General features: G+C 40.0%; 1 protein-coding gene across 1 annotated transcript in view; it reads left to right on the forward strand.

The window, feature by feature from the left end:
- The window catches only part of plch1 (phospholipase C, eta 1), a 115,853-nt gene that overhangs the window by 32,734 nt on the left and 57,977 nt on the right, over positions 1 to 25,142 (forward strand). The window contains exons 3-4 of the mRNA XM_079621614.1: positions 20,624 to 20,770; positions 24,324 to 24,566. Coding sequence (XP_079477740.1) covers positions 20,624 to 20,770; positions 24,324 to 24,566 — 390 coding nt within the window. The remainder of the gene's footprint in view (positions 1 to 20,623; positions 20,771 to 24,323; positions 24,567 to 25,142) is intronic.

A 25,142-nucleotide genomic window follows, 5' to 3' on the forward strand; every position in this document is an offset into this window, starting at 1 on the left:
TTTTGTGTGCTGCTCAGTTCGATACACTTTTAACAAGCGCACTTACTGCACCTTTAATTATTCATTAACTTGGTGTAATAAAGGTGAACCAAGAGATTGTTTTTGTATTGGGATGTGCAGTAGCCCCATTTCTGTTTATATAAGCCATCAAGAGTAGTGAGTTCAAGATAATGGACTGGATTTTTCATTTAGATGTTGAATGTAGCCATAGGCCTCCCACTCTATAACCTAATAAGCTTCAGTTGCACAACAAGCACCATTAGAGCCAAGCTGGAGGTAAATTTCCATTCAATGCATCTCCATGGCCATTCTTTCTGAGGTGGAGGAGATTAGACAGTTCACAGGGGTACTCGTTTCTGTTCTGTGAGATATCCGTATCAGCTCTGCTCCATCCTTGGGCTGGTTAAAGGGAAATGGCAAAGGGGAGGGGCTTCCCCAATTGGCCCAATACCTTCCTGAGCATCTCCCTAACGCCAGCCCAACGGTGCTTCTTTGATGTCAATACTGGGGAATGCTGTCAGAGCAACAGTCATGAATATATTAAGATTCTGCACAGTTATTTTGGCTCTGATGGATTGTGGGGGCTCAGTGGGGTTCCTGTTGAAAGCATGGTGGTGCAGAATGAGTGAAGGCTGTTATATCAGTGTTGTGTCTAATTAAGACAGAGAAGATGCGATAAGTGGTTCTTTCCTTTGTTTTGATCCACCATTTGGTGCATGAATGTTGGGGATCTGCCTTCTCTCAGGGGAGCTCTGCAAGGAGCCAGTTTCCAATAGTGTCCACAAGGGTGCTATCGCTCTTTAATTAGTTCCCATATACTCCCACAAGATGTACCTTCTGCACACCCTGACAGGTTTTCGAATTAATAATAGAAGAAATAAAACCTTATATTTGGCACTTCTATAAAAAAAGCACACTGCTGTTAAAGGTATAGTTCACCCAAAAATGAAAATTCATTAGATTTTATTTTTTATTCTGTAATTTTCCCTTTCTCATGTTGCTCTTTACCAATTTGATTTACTTTCTTCCATGGAGCAGAGAAGGTGACTTTTTGAAGAATGTACTGTTTGCTTTTTTAAAATATAAATAAAGAGAGAACTGGAATTGCTCCTGGTGGTCATGACATGAGCAATCAAATTTGCATTGATTTTTTTGACAAATAAGAGGTCTTTGTAACTGCACGTTTCATATCTTAAAACATCCTCCTCATTATAAAGAAAGCATTTATTTAATCAAGCTCCAAAAATGGCTCATGTGGATTTTGTGGGATTTGTGATGCCACATGGGCAAATAAATTTGCATGTGCCCGCCTCCAGAGCAAGACATCGACGAAGAGTTAAACATCATTGCACCATAGGCCCCGCCCACTGGCGTTCAGTCGCTTAACGTTTGACGTTTGACCAATCATAACAGTGACCGTTTACTGACCAGCCTTAACGGAGTAGCGCCTTAAAAAATGATCATTTCAGATCAAAATGAGGATTGAAAAAAATAGTTTTTCCACATATAACTTATTTTTATTTTTTTGCAAAAAACTTTATTAACATTATAAGTGAACCTCAAGGAACATAATAAAATGAAAAAACAATCCCATGTCATGACCCCTTTATAGTTATCAGAAGACATTGAATATAATGCACAAGTTTTCAAGACAGAATTTAAATTTTTGGGTGAACTATACCTTTAATAACCAAGTTGTAACTCTATAACTCTATAATAAATAATAGAGTGCTCTATATAATGTGTCTCATATCAAATAACCAGTTTTAAAATCCATATGCAGAGAGACCCAACAGTCTGCTTATTCACAGAAGATATTGCAGTTTGTCCTGCTATGGAGAGCGGAGCACCCAGATTCTCCTGCAAACATATTGTCCATTTACTGTTAATCTTTCTAACCTCAAAAAGAGTCTTTGGAGTCAAGAGAGTTTAAATGCCACATTACAGGCCTTCTGCCCGCTGCGTCTGAGATGGACATCTTCCTGCATCTGACCAGCGGTCAGGACACAAAGGTCAAAAGGCAGAGCTACGGTTAATACAATTTCATATGTGGATGAATTCATCTCCACTCTAGCATGTGCAGCATAAAAGAGAGGAAGAAGACTGAAAGAAAACGAGGAGAGCTTTGGAGAAATGCATTCATATTGCAACTTTTGACTGAATGATTTATAGTGGGTGTTCAGCTGATATCATGAGGAGTTTTCAATAAATCAGTGGCTTCTTTTCCGGTACTCTCCATGAGCTCAATTCACGGACCTGAGAGAGATCCTGCAACGTTTGGAAGTTAAATCCCTCCTCTTAGGTTTGTCAAAGAGCTTAGCTTAGATCTGTCTTTTTACTAAGCAGGTTTTTTATCTTAACTGAACAGCTGAGTCATTGGAATGGTTATGTGACTTTTTTCGGGTTGAATGGTGGTCGTCTTGCACCCCCATTGCCTGTGAGCGGACAAACCACACTTGCAACTTTGGGACGCCGCGTCAGGAAGTATCGCGTGATATCAGATCTCACGATGTAACGAATTGGCCGTTCGCAAAGACCCGCCCCCCTTAGTTACTGTCGCTATGTCTGACAAGCTACGCCGCTCTCATGCCACACCATGTTCTCACGCAGTGAAAAACACATCGGAGCAGAGAAGAGACTGACAACACACTGACAGACCAGCTTACTTTTCGGTTACTTTTGTAATTAAACATATGAATCAAAGTCAGTCACCTTTCAAATTTTGTCATTTTTTAAAAGAAATTTAAACAATAGATACCGTTTTGTGGCTCTTTAATGTGTGTGATAGATCGCTGTAGAGCATCAGTTAAAGCCGCTCGTGAACCGATCATCTCTTCCTTCTAGTTCATTTATAGCATCAAATAAACATGAATGAACATCAGAAGGAATGTTGTTTTAACCGCGGAAAGGCGTCAGTACACTCCGCTTCTCAAGTTCAAATCCTCCCATGTTAATCTACTAACTCTCCTGACCATAGACATGTATAGAAAGGCTAGATAGCTTACCGGCGCTGAGAGCCAATGGGACCCGACGACGTCACACGGCGGCCATCTTAGGACAGGACCGCTCGTCCAGTTATAAAATTAAAGTCTATTGTGCATGTAGTGCTGAAATAACTATATTTTGCTCAATTTTCAACCGATTTTCAAACGGCTTGGTGTGTCATAAACGTCAGGGATGCGGCTATTTAACTGCATACTTGTGAAAAATTATAGTGAAGCTACAATTTAAACATAGGCATCAGCACAAATCATAGCCACGTTAATAAGGTTTGTAATAAACCAAACCGTTTGTAAATCCGTCAAGAATTCAGCAAGTTACGAGCATTTGTCACTCACCTTCCGTCCACAGCAGCAGGGAGCAGCAGCGCAGTCTCCTGACCTAAGATGGCCGCCAAGTGACGACACAGCTGACTCCGCCTTGAGCCATCTAGCCTTTCTATACATGTCTATGCTCCTGACGGCTTTGTCGGACAAAATGGCGGATGGCCAAGTATGATTGGTCAGATCACCTGTCAATCAAGCTCCCTGCGAAGGGCTTTACGGCAAAAAAAAAAAATCTGCTAAATTTCTGTCATTATTGCGCTCCCTCACGCTGTTCGAACCCGACTGAAGAAGACGTTGTAAAGAATGTCCCGTCTGCTGTGATGTTGTTGATCTACTAGCCTCTAATATCTGAGAGTCGCCAACGAGTTTTTCGACAGTGTTGTCAAACATCTATTCCGAAGCTGTAGGGGGCGCTTTATAGAGAAACCTGCGAGCAAACAGCGAGAATACAGCGAAGAAATTCCCGAAACTGCATAGCCCTGCTTTAAAGTTACATCTGTCTGCATTGACTTCTTTATGCTGCACTGGTTTTATGTGCCCCATGAACACTAATGTCCTTTCTGGGGACAAAAAGGCCCATCGGATTTTGTGGGATCACAGTCAGTTGTACTCATGTTATGTCATATACCATTAATATTATCTGCATCCTCGTCCATCTCTATTACTTATGCTGCTCACTTTGACCCTCTAGGACAAAAACACATCTGTTCAAAGCCTCACCATCATGCACATTTCCCCCAGAACAATACATTAGCTATTCTGTGTAAATCCCTGCTCGCCACTGCTTTTTACTGTCACAAAGGTTCAAAGGCTCCGTGTGAATAGCTCGCGGGATAGAAGATAGATGAGCAAAGAGAGGGTGGAGTGAGTGAGTGAGGGGTTCTGGGTAAAGAAGTGGGCGTTAGATGTGGAGGGAGATTTCGGCTCGCAGTCTTAAGGGAATTGAGCAAGTGGAAGTGCTTTAAAGATGACACTCAGTTTCGATCGGTCACTTTTTTGTTTTGATGTCACGGGATCCTTTTTCGTGACATCAGAGCGCTCGGACATGGGCAACGTGGCGTCTCTATTGGCCCGTAGGCTCTACCATGTTGGAGGCAGCGTGGCGGTGCCACAGAAGTGTCGTTTGGCATATTTAGGTGAGACGCTTTCTTGTCAGAGTAAGTGTGTGTGTGCAGGGATGCACTGTATATCATATCAGTTATCAGCTGATATTAATTAAAAAAATTACATTTGTATCAATACAATGTAAAAAGAAGTTGCTGCCTTACATTTTTGAGTACGATTAACTGGGATGTTTAAGTAATTTCAACTTAAATGACATTAAACTGGCTTTAAGGAATTAGTTGAACTTTTATAACATTAAAAAGTTTTTAAAAAATAGCTTAACTTATTTTGATTAGTTAAACCAATATAAAAATATGTATTATCATTAGGGATGTCCAGATCCGATCACGTGATCGGAAATCGGGCCCGATCACGTGGTTTCAGACTCGATCGGAATCGGACGTTACCTCCCGATCAGGACTCGGATATATATGTATATATATTCTCATTATTTTTTAACACATCTATAGTTATGCGGTGGCACAGAGTTAGACCCTCTTGACTCCACACAGAAACAGCAAAGCGAGCGGCATGACATCACTTTGTTGACATCACCAAAAGTGAAGAATTTATGTTATTTATTACAGAAGTGCTCTGTTTGTTGAATGTTAAAATAAGGAACACCCTGGATCTGTTTTTTCGCTATTCTTTATTCTTTTTTTATGTATTATAGAAGTATCGGATCGGGACTCGGCATCGGTAGATACTCAAAATCAAATGACTCGGACTCGAGGGCAAAAAAACCTAATCGGGACATCCCTAATTATCATAACTTCTTGATCATATACATTTTTAAAGTGTAGTTAATGGATATTTCATTGTTCATGCTCCATCCATCGATCCATCCGCAAATATCATAACATAATTATCAGCTTGTCTGCATTAGTATTAATGTGTGTATTCCTCCGCCACAGATGCATGATACACGTCTCAAAGTCAATTTGTCTTGTTGCTCTTTATTGTTTAATGGCTTTCCAGCTGTCAGTTTGGCTGAAATCACTAACCTCCTACTCCCTGCTCCGAGCCCTAAAATTATCTTGCATGTTCATTAGACTGACATTTGGGAGCTTCTGTTTTTACTGCTACATTGCATCAGATATGAGAGTCAATTGTAAAAGAGCAAAAAAAAAAAAAAAAAAAAATGATGCTCTGCCTATTATCACCTTTCAGAAATAGTGGAAGACATCTACTCTGGGATTCAGAGCCCAGGAGAGGGTGTGAGAATGTGTGTGTGTGTGTGTGTGTGTGTGTGTGTGTGTGTGTGTGTGTGTGTGTGTGTGTGTGTGTGTGTGTGTGTGTGTGTGTGTGTGTGTGTGTGTGTGTGTGTGTGTGTGTGTGTGTGTGTGTGTGTGTGTGTGTGTGCACGTTTCTCTGCCTGTATTCTACCTGACTGAACATGTTCGTGTGAAACTGACAGTGTTTTGTGGAACAGATGGCTCAAAATGCAGCGCTCTCCAACACATGTAAACAAACCAGCTTTTGGGCTATTTTAAGTCTCAGAGAGAGAGAGAGAGAGATCTCTGTGCATGAGAAGGTGCACATCTATGGCATCCGATTTAAATGCATTTGTTCCTTTGTGCCCGTTCCTGTCTGTCCCATTGGAGCTCGGTTTAATTAATCAAGAGCAAAAATGCTTTGGATTTTGATGAATGAAAAGAGTCGAAATTGAAGTGCTGGCAAGAATGGGAGCAAATGTATGATCAGATATTTGACACTGAACAATGAGAGCACAGATATATTGTTAGCGCAGACTGTGCACACATACACAGTTTAATCTGCTTTATTGGTGTGTGTGTGTGTGACATGTTCCCCATCCAGATCCCCTGCCTCCCAGCGCTGTGAACACTATGACAGGCCTGCTAAACCATCACACAGACTTGGCAGTGGCTCAGTCTTTTTATCCTCTTCTGGTGGAAAGCGCGCGGGGCGATATGTGGTTATTGCTTTGGCTATAATCTAACCTGATCTCTCATGATGATCTTGGTGGTGATCAAGATAACAGTGCTTATTATTAGGGCTTCACGGTTATGGGCTTTTCAGTTGCGGATCTGGACATCTGGTTGGCTGATGGTAATGCTGATATATGATACAGTTTTATGGTGTTCATTGAGATAAAAAAAATAAAAAAAATAATAACACAAATATATCAATATATCATCAATCCTTCTTCCAAAATGTGTTTTTGTCTTACCCTGATTTACTTTGGTAAGCCTATTAAAAGTGTTTCTATTTTAGACTTGTCATCTCTGTAAATAGAGAAAAGTTGCTCTGGAAACATTGACGCGTGTCTGGTGAGGAAGGTCAGAGGTTAGTTAAGTGTGTGTGTGTGTGTGTGTGTGTGTGTGTGTGTGTGTGTGTGTGTGTGTGTGTGTGTGTGTGTGTGTGTGTGTGTGTGTGTGTGTGTGTGTGTGTGTGTGTGTGTGTGTGTGTGTGTGTGTGTGTGTGTGTGTGTGTGTGTGTGTGTGTGTGTGTGTGTGTGTATGTGACATGGAGCAGCTAAATCTCCAACCTCCGGAGATTCGCCCGTTTTAAATAAACTCTGAACAGAGGAGAGTCTGCTGGAGAAAAGAGAACGAGACAGAGCTCGTAATAAAACAAGAACCAACATTGGTTTGGTTTTTCAGAGATGACGAGAACTGAGGGATTTGAAATGTTGTAAAAGCGACGCAGAGATGGTGTTTTTATAACTCAACAGGTCAATGTGTTTTATTAAACAGATAAATTGCAACATGTAGCTCTCTAATAGAGTTAATTGTAAAGCATTATCTATTGAGAAGATCATTTTATTATGGTTGTTGTAGCACTGTGCTGGAGTTTATTTTCAAAGAAATACCATGTCTTTTAATGGGTAAAGCTACAGTAACATCTTCAGTTAGTATGCTTGAGATCTAAACCCGTTATATCTCTTAAGCCTATAGTGAATGTTTTATGAGCAGTAGGATAATCTCTCTCTCTCTCTCTCTCTCTCTCTCTCTCTCTCTCTCTCTCTCTCTCTCTCTCTCTTCTAATAAAAATGAACCATATTCATCCACAAAGTCACACAGAGACGAAGCACAACCAAAACAATGTTCTTCCACAAAATGTATGCATTTTTTTAACCACCAGAGGGCCAAAAGTCACATAGTAGTGCACCTTTTAAAAGTCCCTAAAATAAATTTAAACTAAAAAAATGCTTCAATGTAAAATTTGTATCATCCTTTAGAAAATCCTCAGTACCTTACCCAGGTGATAAAGTGCTGCTTTAGTTCAGTGGTTCAGCCAGTGTGATCTGAAGCGCAAAATGTTAATGCGTTGATGCATGTGATTCATTAAATGTTGTTATAAAATGAACCCAAATGTTGACATTATAACGGTTTCATTGTGTAATTCATCAACACAGAAGCGACTCATAACGAAATAAGTCATTTACACTCTTTGTGTGGTGAACTTTAGCTAACATTGTTGCTGAACAAGTATTAAAATATTGTATGTTAGAAAAATCATCAATGAGAAGTCCATTAGACTAAAGCAGCAAAAACATATTTCTAGAGTGTGAGGACATTTGTAAAGATATTTCAGTGCATTACTTTTACGCAGTGTCAGAAATGAAAGGCATATGCAGCGGTGCACAGGTGTCTGACTGCATAATGCATGTCTCATCCTCTGTTTTGTGTTCCTGCTCGGATGGGGCTTTGTGATTTAGGCATCACAGAGCCTGAGTCTCTACGACCCACTTATTCAGCGTTTGATATCTCCCTGTACTTCTCACTGGCTTTGATCTGCTCTCGTCTTCAGCCGCCGGTGAGCGCGTTTAGTTCTCCCGCGTCTCCAAAACCTATAAAGACACTCTCCCCCTGATTTATTTACACTTTCTATCTCTCCTCCCTCCTGTCACCTTTAACTTTCCAGGGTCAAAAGCAGGTAAAAGCAGTAACGCTATTGTACTATTGCTGGCCTCTGTATTCGGTATTCTGCTTCCTAAATCCATCTGGCCCACTGACAAATATAGGATTATAAGTGCATTCTCAGCCAACAGCTTTTATTAAACAATCAGGTGGACTGCATCAAGAAATGGGGCATGGGTAATTGAGATAGGCTGTGTCCAGATTGCCCCCTATACCCTTAAATAGGCAATATTCGTGTATGCAATATACTGGTCCACGGCCTAGGGAGTTAGCGATAGCGCACTACACATCTAGGGTGCATCTCAATCAGGTCCCGGCTGCCTGGGTTGTGAATCAGTATATCGTGTAGCTATGAATTCGTGCACTGGTAAGGACAGTAATGGCTCACTACACATCGGGACACTAATGACTCTATTTCCGGCTGCATTGTGGGACTTTTTAGGGAACGGTCGTGTCAGTGCACTGGTGTGCTTTTGCGATTGAGACAGCCCTTAAAATGGTAAGAACTCAGGCAAAGACAGTGACAATCAAACTAAACAGAACATGACTTAAGTCGCATTTACATTACATGGTTCAAGAGACCCAATTCTGATAGTTTCCTCTCATGTGACCCACGAAACGTGTAAGCAGGCAAAAAGCACATAGACACATAGATATTCTCAGATCTGTTTCAGGCCTCATACATACAGTATGTAAAAGTAAATCTTATATGAATCGGATACGTTCATTTGTTTCTGCCATGTAAAACTTTATTATCATTTGGTCTGCGTCCATTGCAAAGCTGTTCCGGGTCAGTACGTCTACCTTGGGTTGTTTCGCCAAGTGTATAGTGTAAATTCAGATATGGGCAGGGCTTGAAATGAACTTTTTTGGGCTGGTGGTTTTCCAAATGTACTAGCCACTCAGCATTTTTACTAGCCACAATTTTGACATCGATACCATGGGTACCAAAAACTGTCATATCGATATTTGTATAATTATCTCATTATTTGCCACGGATCCATTATACTGTTACACATGTGTTTTCTTTCTGAACTGTTTACATTCACTTAAAACATAACTGACTGTGTTTACGTCAATACTCGCCAACACCGGTATTTTGACATTATTTTGTGTGCGCAATAAGCATAAGCCATGAAAAAAATCCAACATTTAGTACTGAGAGGCGGCTTTATGTGCGCGCACTTTGGGTGTGAGCTCAAAACATGCAGGAATGAGTGAAATTATGCACAATATGCACAAAATTCAAGCCCTGTAACATCAACAATAATGAAAGGAGTGAGGAGAGGTGGGTTTGTGTCACACACTGTCAGAGAGATAAGAGAGAGAGCAGCTGGTATTGTGTATCTATTCTACAGAAAAAAATGAGTATTGGAAGCGCTTCAGATATTTCAGTACATCGATATGTATAAAAAAAAAACATTTTTTGACAACGCTGCATTGCACTTAGTTTATTATTTTAGATGCCTTTTTAAAAGACTACAACTGAAAAATTAATTTATTATATATAAAGTGAAACCCACCAAAGTGGCTAGTTTGAGTGACTGCGTTACACGCCACTGCTGAAATACACCCACATTTGGTGGGTTGGCGGGTCTTAATGTCAAGCCCGGGGTATGGGTCACTTTCGTCAAATAAATTGGATATAGTCAACAAATTGGTATTGGGAATCAAGACCTGCAGCGTAAATGCTGCCTAAGAAACTATGAACTAAACATGCAAAAGAAAAAAAAATGCAGTATATTATAATTTATATAGGGGAATAAATACATTGCATTATACTATTTTCTAAAAAAAAAAAATAATAAAATCAATTAATTCATTCATTTATTTCACATACATTCTGCCCCAGAGTGCAGTTGAATTGTCTCTTTAACTCATTATTATCAGGCTGGCGTCCTGAAGCGAGGGGCTCTTGTCTAGTCAATCCTTCTGTCAAGCGTTCTCACCTCTCTCTCTCTCTCTCTCTCCAGTCTAATGAACACGTTTCCCTCGCTCCCTCGAGATCTGTGCCGAGTCCCCACTGTGCAGGACGCAGTAATCGGCCGTGAAGGTTTACTCAACACGAGACTAATTGTGTTTCAAATGAGCTGGAGAGACTCGTGAGAACAACGATAATAGGAGGACGAGGGAGAGAGACCCTTATTAACTGTTCATTAGTCCTGACCACTCATTAAAATGGATTGCTTAATTCAGAGATCTAATTGATGACCCTCAGTTGTAACGTCAAGAGCGGCAGCATGTGCTTGTCCGTGACCTTTTACCCTCCTGGCCATTCCTTCACACCCTCCAGTTTGGCTCTTCGCAAATCCCAATTAAGTTGCATGTTGTGGCATAAGGAGTCAATTGGAGAGCAAGTGTCCTCACAGATGTTGCGTGTCCTTGTGGAAGTTGATGTACTGTTGCTTCCATGTTTTTTATTTATTCTCATCACACTTGTTTGGGTCCCATGAGTCCAAGAGCACACAGTAATCCAGTTCCTTTAAAAACAAGTCTTTATGGAAACATGTAAGCAGCACACAGTGTTTTTAACATAAAAACAGTGTTTTTATTTTCTGCTTGAGTTGGTCTTTGAGATACAAATGTGTGAGGGTTATTTAAAGTGTGTGTTGTAGAAAGCCACCAACTATTTATCCAAAGCTTTGCTTGCACGAGGGAACAGCAGGCTAGAGATTTCTGATCCATACTGTCAACAATTTACAAAAACACTCTCCAGGAGCTGGAAGCTAAACAAAAAAAGCAAAGAAAGATAAATTCTTTGTTTATATGTTGCATAAACATTTGCTAAAAAAGCTTATCCTTTCAGAAGAAATCTCAAGGTAGTGAGCTGAGTTTGCTGTCTGCTGCCTATATAGGGGTCTGCCTTCAAAATGCTAATTCACACAGACGCCAAACAAACGTCAACCGACAGGTTTCAGAGCAGTGCGTTACCCCTGTTGGCATCTGTTGGTCTGCGTTTGTTCTCAATCATCAATTCTGAATGTTTGAGAAGTGTTGTAGCCTCATCTGGTGATTGTCTGCATTAGTTTCCGTCTGTCGTGTGGTGTGAATTAGCCTTAAGACAGCGTCCTTAACCGAGATGGATCTTATGAGTGGCTGATTTGAAATGCTGTGCAGCCAACAGATGCGATGCGATTTTATTCTCTTTGGGTGTGTTCATGCTTGGCATGTTTGGTTGGATTAAAACAAACCCGGGTGTGATTGCTCTATTAGTGCGGTTCATTTGAATAAGTGTGAACTATAGAATTAATTCTTGATGCGCACGTGAGCGCCATCAGTGTTTCTCACAGGTTCGCGTTTAAAGTCTGTAGAGAGAACAGTGTCGTCTTAGCGGGCCCTAATTTAATAACAAATTATCTTTTCAATGGAAGTGAATCAATCAAAACTAACTTTAGCTGGAAAATAACATTATTCAAGAACGGCTATAAAGCCAAAACAATCTGTTACCTTAAATTATACGTTTATCTCTGTAAAGCAGCTTTGAAACAGTCTACATTGCGCTATATAAATGAAGATGACTTGACTTGACTTGACTTGACTTGACTTGACTTGACTTGACTTGACTTGACTTGACTTGACTTGACTTGACTTGACTTGACTTGACTTGACTTGACTTGACTTGACTTGACTTGAACGCTGCCATCCGAATCCTGGTGGAATAACATCCGTGAATGTCATGCATAAGCATTACTGGGCAAACAGAAGTGGGAACGCTCACTAGTGTAAAAGCCGGCTATTCGGCCTAACTTCCGGTTTCTCGAACAGCCGGTGAAGGAACGCGTGTTCAAGTCTTTCCAGCGTTTTAAAGGAATTTTGGTTAAATAAGACACATGTTCTCATATGCAATTATCTCGTTTTAATCTGACTCCATGAATTAAAAAAGGTTCAGTGTGCAATAAGGTTATGTTTACACTTAAAATAATTACAACATGATGTAATGAGAATTTAAACCATTTGTACCCAGCATAAATGTAAAATGTTACCTGAGAGAGAGAAATAGAAAGAGAGAGAGAGAGATAGATAGAGAGAGAGAGAGAGAAAGAGAGAGAGAGAGAGAGAGAGAGAGAGAGACTCTCTAAACACCAGCCCAGCATCCAGAGCCAAGCTCCAGAAGAACATTTGCAGTCCTGTTTTTTGTCGTCTCTCCCTTGACCATGTCACCAGCCCCCAGGTGTGAGATATTCAAAACTGACCAATCAGATGATCACAACCTCCCTATTGTCCCAAACATCTGGCCTATAGGCCCAGATAACTGCTGTGCTGAAAATGTCTTAGTGAAAAACAAATGTCTTTGTTGCTTTGATTATTTCCAACCTTACACTAGCGACCAAAAACCCAGTTTAAATTATTTTTGAGTGAACTATCTCTTTAACATCCTGCCTAGGTAGGCAACTCTGAGCTCACTAAGGGCCCTATCATACACCCGGCGCAATGCAGCGCCAGGCGCAACGCAAGTGTTTTTCGCTAGTTTCAGCCTGACGCAGTTATCATTTTTCACGTCCTGCGCCACATTGTTTAAATAGTAAATGCATTTGCGCCCATGAGCTGCTGGTCTGAAAACGAGGTGTGTGTTCAGGCGCATTGTTGGCGCGGTGCTATTTTGAGGAACTGAAATAAACTGCATCATTGACCAACAAAAACCTAGTTTAAAGTCAATGGCGCAGTGTTTTTTTGTTATTTAAAGGGTGCGTTAGTAATATGAGCCTATACACTCTTAGAAGAAAAGGTTCTATAGGCGCTTCGTATTTGGAACCCCTAAAAGGTTCTACACTCTTAGAAAAAAAGGGTTCATTGGGGTTCTATATAGAACCATAGGGTTCTTTACTCAACTCCAAAGAACCTTTTATGCTAAAAAGGTTCTATAATGACAAGAAAGAACCCTTTCTTGGGTTCTGTATAGAACCTTTTAGGGGTTCCAAATACGAAGCGCCTATAGAACCTTTTAAGGTTCTATATAGAACCTTTTCTTCTAAGAGTGAACAAGTCCACAAGACGTGTACACTTTGTCCCATAGATGGTCTGCTAGCTCGCTTTAACCTCGCACACGAGCAGATCGGTTTCCTCGCTAGAGACGCGTTCAGTTTGTCCACTTGTAAATTCCGTATGTAAATAGCGAATCCGCCATGGCGCGAGCGCAACAGGCTTTTAAAGGGAATGGCAGATGAGACTCTGATTGTTTTATTGCACGTTACGCCCAAAACACACACATTACTCATTAAGAGAATAGGGACAACCCTTTTAGATCATGCGCCGGGAGTGCCGACCATTTTTCCCGTCGTTAAACTAGCAAAAGTGGATTCGGACACTTGCACGTACGCCGTGCGCTTTAGACCATGAGCTTAGATCGTTAAAATAGGGCCTTAAGTTTGGAAATAAAGCTCAAGTCTCCATTCCCCTAGAGATTGTGCTGTAGCTTGTTGCTGCTCACGTCTGCATTGCAACATGTGCTGCAAACTTATGTTGAAACCCAGCTGGAGGCGAAGACATACAGAATGACCTCGAGGGAGAGCGAGAACCTGAGAGAGGGTTTATTTCAGAACAGACGGTGTGTTGAAGAGGAAAGGGTGAGCCGCTACTTTCATGAGAATGAAAATCAATAGTTTTCTTCCTCAGTAACGCTCACTGACTGTGACTTTGCGATCACTGAAACTTCACAAAGAGCAAGAGAGTGAGAGAGAAAAGTATTGGGAAAGTTTTATGTGTGTGCGGACCGGACTGAAACTGCAGTGTTATTACGTCTGTGAATATATATTCTGCTTTTATTGGATGCTATTTGACACTTTTTCAGTTGCTCTGTTATTACTTTTCTAGTTCAGAAACTCCAGAACTACAGAAATCTTAGTGGTGGAAAAAAGAAGATTTGCAATCTGACGCCACAAAGGGAAAAGAGTAGATTAAAAATACCTCAATTAAAAGAGGAAGGAAGAAGAAGAAGATTGGAAGCTAGACTAAACCAAGCACTTAATAAGAGCAGAGAGTGCTATTCTGTCACAGTATCTTAATATGCGTTGGAGAGTGACCTGAATCTTTCATAAGGAGACGGGCTTGTTTGAAGAGAGTGTGCACTTAAAAATCTCTCTTTCCTTGTTTTCTATCTCTGCACCCTTGTTTTTTGACATTAACATGTAAGATATATGACATGGTTGAGATACATAAGAATTAATGTTTTATTTTTTGATCATGTGACACTGAAGACTGGAGTAATGATACTGAAAATTCAGCTTTGTAGATCTAGACTAAATATGAGCATGCATTTACTCATCTCACTTACACAAACACAGATTCAGTATTCCTCAAAATTATTAAAGTCCCCCTGTGGTGAAAATCCAGCTTTTAATGTTGTTTATGTGTCTATGTGGTGTTTTTAATCTGCTTTAAGACAAACCATGTGTAAATTCATAAGTCGACAGCATGGCTGAGTATTTTCTGCTTAAAACTGCAGTGAACCAAAGACAGTCTCAAAAACACGGTTTGAAATCGCTGGTGTTTCTGACGTCACACACTACCTTGTAACCAATCAGATCAACGTGTGATCGTCAACCAGCTGATCTCTGAGCTGAGTGAGTGAGTGGAGGCGGGGCTCATTTGCATATTCATAGAACCGCGTATACTTAATAAGGCAAGGGTGTCGAGTTACATTCAAGATATTTTAAGGCATGAAGAGTTTTTTTTCAAGGAAATATTTGGGTGATCAAAGATGAGTTTTAAGGGATAAAAGGGACTTTAAATTTCAGCATGGAATAGAATACAGTATAGATCAAACTTGGATCACATTTTTGATGCTTTTATAGTGTGTTTTGCCTTTTGTGTTCATTATATGGCATATAATTTTGTCATTTTGGTAATCAAAGATTAATTTTAAGGGATACAATTATTGACTACAAGTGGACTTTAGAAAGTGAAATGTATTAAGAGTATTGAACTTGCAATAAGTAAATATGTTAAATGACACAAATATACTTTATGTATTTAATCTTACTTTATTAACCAATGTCTTTGCTGATCCAATCCAACTATACTAAAAGTAACGTCATAATAAGTACGTAACGCAATTAGTTACTTTTTTAGGGAGTAACAAAATATTGTAATGCATTACTTTCCATAAACAGTGATAATTAGTGTTGTTTTGGGCAATATAAACATATATCTGTGTTTAATTGGCACCACACAGTCTACTTTTGGTCTTCTATCTGGGAGCAAAGTGAGCGTCAGTGTTCGGAGATGAAAGAAACAGGGTTAGTGGGTGTTTCAAATGAGGAATATAAAGCATTGTCTTTCATGGTCATGTCAAATCTAATTGGATTGTGGATTGCGTCCCAATCTGTGAAGTGCTGATATTGAAAGTGGGCCTGGTTTTGTCGGGACAGATGCGGATGCTGCCGCACTCTTGCTGTCATTAGATGAACAGATGAGTCAGTGGAAGGGATAATTCTGGATCCTTTGTAGATTTAGATCAATGTAAAACATGATCTTTCAATGTCTGGCTTTCATAATCTGGGTCATAATTCATTGTTTTTACCCAGAGACCCATATCTAACATGGGTTCTTCATAAGCATCTTAGCTCAGCGACCTACTGTTCATCCTGTGTGAATTGGAGCATATGCAGGACTTTTCCTTATCTCTCTCTAATGTACTGTATTTTTTAATTAATTTTCTGAAATGTTAATTCCACTTCATCATCACAGGCCGTGAATTGGCAGACAATGTCTGAGCCGGCATCCATTATGCCCTTCTAATCTAGCAGAGAAGTGTGTCTCGGCTGTTTATGAGTGTGTGCATCTACATCATGTCGACGCCTCTCTGAGAGTGAGATTAGTTTTTAAATCCTTCTCAATTGTCCTGTCGATTATGTTAAACCCGGCTCCAAATGATCTATATCCTTCCCAGTGCTGCTGTCTTCAAGCATGTGTTCGACAAGATCTGAAATAGATATGATACTTAAGAACTGTGATATTAGGCAAATATATGGTGCTAAGATGATCTCTGATGTTCAGAAGGTATTTTTTGAGCAACGGGAAGTCACAGAGACACTTATTAAGATACTGTGTAACAATATTCTTGTGAATCTTTTCACAGCGCCAGATCTGCCTTTTTTTTTTTTTTTTGCTGTCATCATTTACTCTCCCTCATGTTGATCTAAACCGGTATGATTTTCTGTTATTTTTCCATACTATGAAGGCATATAGTTATATCTATACATAAACTCAAAAAGGAAAAAAAAAAAAAGCTCCACATTGTACTCACGTTTGTGTGTATTCATCAGGTATTCTGTGTGAGAACATTTCACACCAGGTTTGATCCTCACATGTAAATTAATCACATCAGGGATTAATGATTTATATTCTACGGAGTCCCTGAATGGACATAATGTAACACAAACATTTTGCAAGCGAATGCTAAAGCATTGACATACATTTTTCCTGCAATCTCATATATTTTTCCTTCATGTCCATTTAGTGGCTACGTAATATTACAATCTATTCGTCATAAAAAAGTTAAAATATGGCACATGCAGTGTTATTTCAGTATTAATCTTTTACTATTACACCATTTATCAATAGTTTAAATTATTTTCATATATTTTCAGCATTAGTTTATTTTTATTTTTAAGTTTTACAATTTTTTTATGTCTGTACATTTTTTTACATTTCTAATATTCAGTTAATAATCGATTTCTAGTTTTCTAGTTACAACAACAGTGAATAAATTATGAATTGTAAAAAGTATTTGTATGTGAAATTGCAATTCTCATTTCTTAGTAAATGTACATGGGACTATTATCGGTCATGTCAGGTGCATAGCTTTATCCACAGTGAATTTCCATCGGTCTAAAATCACATGCATACATGCATATATATTAAACATCAACTTTTCCAACTGGCCAATATTTTATTGCTTTACAGGTGAAACTCGAAACATTTGAATATCGTGCAAAAGTTTATTTATTTCAGTAATTCAACTTAAAAGGTGAAACTATTATATAGACTCATTACATGCAAAGTGAGATATTTCAAGCCTTTATTTGTTATAATTGTGATGATTATGGCTTACAGCTTATGAAAACCCCAAATTCAAAATTAGAATATTGTGAAAAGGTTTTCATAAGCTGTAAGCCATAATCATCAAAATTATAACAAATAAAGGCTTGAAATATCTCACTTTGCATGTAATGAGTCTATATAATATATTAGTTTCACCTTTTATGTTGAATTACTGAAATAAATGAACTTTTGCACTATATTCAAATTTTTCGAGTTTCACCTGTATGTAATGTTTTACTTTTAGTAAGAAACAAACAATTAAGTTGTGCTTTGTTAGGAAACGGAGTATTAATTGTGTTTGTCTCTTGTATACAGTAAATCACATCACATTCCACTCCCGCTTTATATCATCCAAGCGCTCGTTCCTCCCACCAGCGCCTCAGGCCGCCGCTTCCAGCGTGTCAGATCGAGAACACACACGTGCTTCACACACACAACAGTTTCATCTGCTCGCTTTCACATTTTGGATTCTCCTTGGTGACCTGAAAGCACACTAGTCGAGTGCTTGAGAGGATAGTGGATGTTTGGAGAGAGAGTTTTCAGGCTTCGTGTGTATGGAAGTAAAATAATGCCAAATGTTTTTGAAACCAAAAAGCGTGTTGAACTTGCACTTAATAAAAAAATAAAAACCATTGCATTAATGCTTGCATTTTTAATGCATTGTATTTTTGCATTGTCTTTGAGGTCGACTAACAGCAGATGGAGATTATGAATCAGTAATCTATTGCTATTCCTGCAGTTCCCAGATGTGAAATGTTGAATTTTCTGTCGAATTTTGTGGAAGCGGATTTGTAAAGTGAAATAAAATGGAGCAAAAATTGCCTGTCGAATATTATAGGTTGTATTTTTAAACAGAATGAATATTTTGGAAGTGAAATCTGAAAGATGAATATGGATTATTGAATTTTTAATAAAATGTTTTGAATTGAATTATTCAGAGCTTAAACACACAACCATGTTGAATTTCAGCCCATAAAAATGCAAGCCTTAAAAACACAATGCATTAAAATGCAAGCAAGGTTAATGCAATGCATATTTTTTTCAACTAGTGCAATTCAACAAGTTTTTTATTATTATTTGGCATTATTTTACTTCCATATGTGAGGCCTTCCCGTCCACCCTCTGATGGAGGAGATGAGCCGAAGCACACGCGTGTCACAGTGCAAAGGGATTTTGAAGGAAAAGACGTGCACGTGTTCTCCTCTGCAGAGAGCCAGCCTTAGCCGAGCAGAAGTTTTATTTAGAGACCGTCAGATCTGCCAGGCGACGTGAAGCCGATTGGTCCCAGTGGGCCTGTAGGACTGGGAGTTTCCATCTCACTCAGTCCAGAAGATGAGCTGGGTTGCAGGATCCCTCTGCTGTGTTGCATCATGTTGGCTCTCGGAGTCTCTGCAGGCTTCCTGAACTTTCTTTAACCTTTTCAGTTTAAAGGGATAGTTCACCCAATAATGTAATCTCTGTCAGTAATTTCTCTCCCTCATGTTGTTCAACCCCGCAAGATTTTCGTTCATCTTCGGAACACAAATTAAGATATTTTTGATGAAATCTGAGAGCTCACTCCTCCATAGACTTCTTTTGTAATTGATATCTGCCATCCCAGAAAAGTTGTGAGTGAGTTCACGTAGTGTAACGTACGAACGTAGAACGTAGAGAACGTAGGCTCACTATTGGCCGACGCTGGTCACGTGTGTGATGCGTGTAATGCTGGCCAATAGTGAGCCTACGTTCTGACGTGCAACCCAGAAGCGCTGCGTGTTTTCACCGCAGGAACTTTCCCCAAGAACTAGGAACTTTGGTACTCGGTGTGTTTACACCGCAGGAACCAGAGTCTAAATGAAGTTCCGGGTAAATATTTCCCCCTCCGAAAGTCCCTGCTGGCGAGGTAGTACTTTTTCAAAGTTCAAGAACTTTCGGGGGCGGGACTTGTGCACTGAAGATGCTGATTGGTTGTGTTCACGCCGCATTTTGATTGGATGACTCCACGCAGCATTCTATTTTAACCGCCATTTTTAAAAATCTAATGGGGATCGTGGCTTCATGCAGTAAGAGTTGTCTCTGCAAATATGGAATTTAATAAAAAATACAAAACCCACTGCTGGAAGCGTATTTGTGGAAGAGGAAGAGGACATTTTCTGCGTGTTCGTCCCAGCCATCTCACGGTCAATGTCCGCAATAGCTGATAACATACATCATTTAATTTTATATCTAGCATTACGAGCTTTCTGAACACGTATAGTATCAGTGCTCGTCTCTTTTCTGCCGTTTTGTTAATTACATCGTTAGTAAACCAATACATCACAAACAACTGCAGCACAGTTTGAATCTCCGCCATACTTATTATAAATGTGGTGCTCAAAACTGATTACTGTGCGTCGCAGACTGGAAGGAGCCGTCGAGCAGTTTATAATCTTCCCGGTACTTTAGACCGCGGTGTAAACGCAGAGAGCAACCGGGCTGGGGCAAAACAAGTTCCTGGGAAAAAAAGTTCCTGGGACAAATTGTTCCGGGTAATGGACTCATTACATGCAAAGTGAGATATTTCAAGCCTTTATTTGTTATAATTTTGATGATTATGGCTTACAGCTTATGAAAACCCCAAATTCAAAATTAGAATATTGTGAAAAGGTTTTCATTTGCAACGTCATTGCAACGACAGCAACCCTACAGCAATGACAGCAAGAAACCAGTGCTGTGATATTTTAGTGCATTTATTTCCTCCATTTTAGTTAACTTAACCAGAACCAGGCCGTATACTGCAGTCTAAAGTTGCTAAACTGCACGACATGCTCAATAAAAAAAGAGTTATTGAAACTGTATTTAGTCATGAAAGAGATACTGTTGTAGATACTGAACGCGGACAAACAAAGTGAACTTTGGGCTTCGGGTTCACAGGTCAACTACACACAGAAATATGTCAAAATACCCGGCTTCAAGAGTATTCAGTTAAACACAGTCGGTTATGTCTTAAGTGAACATAAACATTTGGGAAATAAATTGCATGTGTAACAGTATATCATACATTGTTGTTAAGAATTGCTACATATCATCCATGGGCCTTATTTTTATCATGTGGTATTATTTATTTCGGCTCCCAAAAATCCTGATCGGAGCCGGGTCGCAGTTGTCGTCATATCCCACCACTCAACTGTTCCTTATATTTAGTGACAGAATCCATTTTTATATCGTTGTGCATTTTCTCCTCACTGTTCAAGTGCCCATCCACCCACTCAATGTGCATGTGTGTGTGTGTGTGTTTTGTTCTCGCAGTTGAGCGATGCATGAGTGTGATGCAGTCGGGGACTCAGATGGTGAAGCTGAAGAACGGCTCCAAAGGTCTGGTCCGGCTCTTCTATCTGGATGAACACCGTTCCTGCATCCGCTGGAGACCGTCTCGCAAGAGCGAGAAAGCCAAGAGTAAGTCAAACACACACCCAGATGTTGTTTAACGTGTAAAAGATGACTCCACTTTCAGCCACTGATTTCTTCGAGGGGTCTATGGGGGGTTAAATGTTGGGCTTTTCCAGATCTTTCGATCTAATTGATGAAATAAACTCATGCAATTTACATGTGAGTGGGAAAGGAGACGACGGGAAACATCAGCTTTAGTTTCTGCTCTGACAGACACAAGACCAGCTGAACGCTGTGAGTGTGTTAGAAATCAGGAATGGCGAGAGAACATTGTGCTCGGTCTTCAAACCGAACTTGTGTCTCCAGCCGACATAGTTTAAATCCCGTCCGGCTCGAGCTCTTCCCGTAATGTTCACGCATTAGATCAGTAGACGGAGAGTCTGCGTCTTCTGCGGCTGTTCGAACACATGAGCGTTTACACTACGAAAGCACTACGAAAATGTGTTTTAATGTGGCTACCTCTGGAAGTGCTTGAAGTGGACGAGCTTAATATGTTTTGGACCCCATTCACACCTGTGTTTGACGTCATCCACTTGTGATCGGATTGATGAAAACACTTCTTAATATCAGGTGTAAACAGGTCCTCTGGGCTTCTTGGCAGCTGCAGTGATGCAATGACTTTACCAGTTGGAGATTGGCTCGTTTATTCAGAAGGCGGGACTTATTCAACCATGTGCCGCATTGCACTTTTTCCCATTCACAGTAATATTGCGTTGTATATCTACTGTATAGAAAGTCTTTGGTTTTACCAACTCCCAAAGTACAGGTAGCTTTTTAATTTTGTGAACTCACATGCATTGGACAAATCAATTGAATAAACAGTGAATTAAGTTTAGTTTACTAAAATCGAAAAAAATCGGAAAAAAATTCTAGTGTACAATGCAAACACATTTACTGAATACATCAGAAAAGTCATGTGACTTTGCCTCTGAAAGCTGTAAGCTTTAATTTTCTATTTTGCACCATTTCCTGAACAGCTCATGAAGCTCTTCTTCATTTGCAATGTGTTTTTTTTTGTGGTGATATTCCAATTTTTATTATAATATTTGATAATCCTTATTTGCATGGAAACATCTACAATCTGCTTTTCAATGTTCCACATCTGTGCTTTTTGGTTTACTGATCTCTCTCTCTTTCTGTCACTTTCTTGATGTCTCTTTCTTGTTCGTCGCTCTCCCTCTCTCTTTCCCTCGCTCTCTTATAGTCTCTGTGTATTACTCGCTCGCTTCTGCTTCCCCATCAAAGCAGCCGTGTAGATTTTGATATGTTGAGTGTCTCTCCTCGCTTACATAATGGCTGTGTATGAATCACAGGCCAGGGGCTTCCAGAAACACACCGCGCTCTCACAATCTGTGTCACTTGTTTGGGTGAAGTGAATCCTGCATAAGCGCTCCTTCTTCCCTGGGTGAGCGCTCTGTTACTGTGCTGGAAATAAACCCTGTTCACTCCTCTCCATATTCACTTCAGGCTTGTGTTTAGCGGAGCTGATCTGACCTAGCCCAGATGGGTGGATTATTACACAGTACAGTTAAAGCTCGAGTGCTATTGTCCCCCTCCATCTCGCCCTCGTTCACCCCACCTCTTCATATGTTTGTGAACTGCTCTCATAAGATAACACATCGTTTACAAAGAGAGAGATTGTGGCCAGATCATTGTCAGGTTAAGGGATCAGCACCGGAATCAACGGCTTTGATGGAAGATTATTATCATAACAGGAAGTTTTAAAGATGTGTGTTATTGGATTGAGTTGTTCATTCAGAAAGAAAAAAAAAGTCATTTTATATTCTCCTTGTGTTATTCCAAAACCGTACGTTGCTTTTCCCCCCCAGCGAAACACAAAAGGAAAAATTTCTGATGAATCTTTACGCAGCTCTTGGCATATAATGAATACAAAACACACTATAAAGCATCAAAAATTTGATCCAAGTTTGATCTATACTGTATTCTATTCCATGCTGAAATTTAAAGTCCCTTTTATCCCTTAAAACTCCTCTTTGATCACCAAAATTACAAATTGAAACGTTTTTTCCTTGGAAAAAAAATGTCTTCATGCCTTAAAATATCTTGACTGTAACTCGACACCCTTGCATCATTTAGTATACGCGGTTATATGAATACTCAAATGAGCCCCGCCTCCACTCACTCACTCAGAGATCCACTGGTTGACGATCACACGTTGATCTGATTGGTTACAAGGTAGTGTGTGACGTCAGAAACACCAGCGATTTCACACCGTGTTTTTGAGACTGTCTTTGGTTCACTGCAGTTTTAAGCAGAAAATACTCAGCAATGCTGTCCACTTATGAATTTACACATGGTGTGTCTTAAAGCAGATTAATAACACCACATAGACATACAAGAGCTCTTGCTTTAACACAAGAGTTCAGAGTGAAGTTAAAATTGACACAATATTGCCAGTTACTTGGTCTATTTTTGTCTTAGTTTGTCATTTTTAAATAAAAACACCAAATAGACATAAGCTGGATATTTTAAAGAGATATTTCAACTTAAAATGAAAAAACTGATAAACATTCAACATTTCAAACTGGATGTTTTCATGAAAGCCCTAGAGCTGTCAAAAGCCTTTTTACAAAGGCACAAATAAACGTGAATTTCTCGGTCCAGCATTCACATATAATACCGACATTGTAACCAAGTGGGTTGAAAATCAGCGAAGTAACATTTTAAAAGGATAGTTCACCCGAAAATGAAAATTCAGTCAGAAGATATTTTGAAGAATGTGGGAAACAGTTGATGGGCAGTTGATGAAATGGTTTAATTTCAGTTTCTGTTCCTCACACAAAGTTATCATAGAAGACGACTCGGAATAAAGATACACAAGTGGCTTTATGAAACTCTTTTGGTGCTTTTGTTTGTGGTATTTGTTGTGCTTTCACAGCTGTGGTTGCTATACACTGTCATTGCATGGCCAGAGCCGTGTGAAGATGTTTCAAAACATCCCTTTTTTTCGTGTTTCACAAAAATAATAACAGCATGTGACTCCGAAATGACATGAGTGTGTGTAAAAGAGACAGAATTTTCATGCTTGGGTGAAATATCTCTTTGAAAAGGCATTGCTGAAGGATTCAGAGGCTGGTTTGTGTTGGGATGATTGATAAGACTGAAGTGGCAAGGAAGCACACAGTGCCCGCAGAGGCTGTCGAGAGCTTCATGTAATGCCTGCTATAGACTGTGCGATTTCAAAATCCTATAATATCATTACAAATCACACATGGATCTAATAAACTTTGATCAATACACCATTTCATGCTGCATTTTTATTGGCTAGTCAGTAGACGAGGTCGTAGCAGCAGCGATAACTGTCATATTTTGGCTCTCCATATAACACAATCAGATAAGTTTCATTAACAGCTTCTATTCATTTCTTTTTAAATGGAAGTGTTCACCCAAGCATATCCTTAATTGTAGTTGATTACGTAATGTGGGTCAAATCGCTGCTGGCAAGGCTTTTGCTAATGAATGTATCTCTGCATTTTGGTCATCCATCGCTACTGGGTCATTCTTTCAGGGTTTCATTTTCTCTTTCCTCTCTCCCCAGTCACCATCGACTCGCTCTACAAGGTCACAGAAGGTCGGCAGTCTGACATCTTCCACCGCCATGCGGAAGGGAGCTTTGATCCGAGCTGTTGTTTCACTATTTACCACGGAAATCACATGGAGTCTCTGGATTTGGTGACCTCAAACTCTGAGGAAGCGCGGACATGGGTGACCGGACTCAGATATCTGATGGCCGGCATCAGTGATGAAGATTCACTAGCCAAGAGACAACGCACACATGATCAATATCCTTTACTGCAAGATGGATGGATGGATGGATGGATGGATGGATGGTTGGATGTTAGATGGATGGAGGAGGGATGGATAGATAGATGGATGGATGGATGGATGGATGGATGGATGGTTGGATGTTGGATGGATGGATGGATGGATGGATGGATGTTGGATGGATGGATGGATGGAGGAGGAGGGATGGATGGATGGATGGATGGATGGATGGATGGATGGATGGATGGATGGATGGAGGATGGATTGATGGATGGTTGGATGTTGGATGGATGGATGGATGGTTGGATGTTGGATAGATGGATGGAGGAGGGATGGATGGATGGATGGATGGATGGATGGATGATGGATGGTTGCATGGATGGTTGGATGGATGGATAGATAGATGGATGGATGGATGGTTGCATGGATGGTTGGTTGGATGGATAGATAGATGGATGGATGGATGGATGGATGGATGGATGGATGGTTGCATGGATGGTTGGTTGGATGGATGAATGGATGGATGGTTGGATGTTAGATGGATGGAGGAGGGATGGATGGATGGATGGATGGATGGATGGATGGATGGATG

Source organism: Phoxinus phoxinus (assembly GCF_949152265.1).
Source record: "Phoxinus phoxinus genome assembly, chromosome: 8".
Classification (NCBI taxonomy): Eukaryota; Metazoa; Chordata; class Actinopteri; order Cypriniformes; family Leuciscidae; genus Phoxinus; species Phoxinus phoxinus.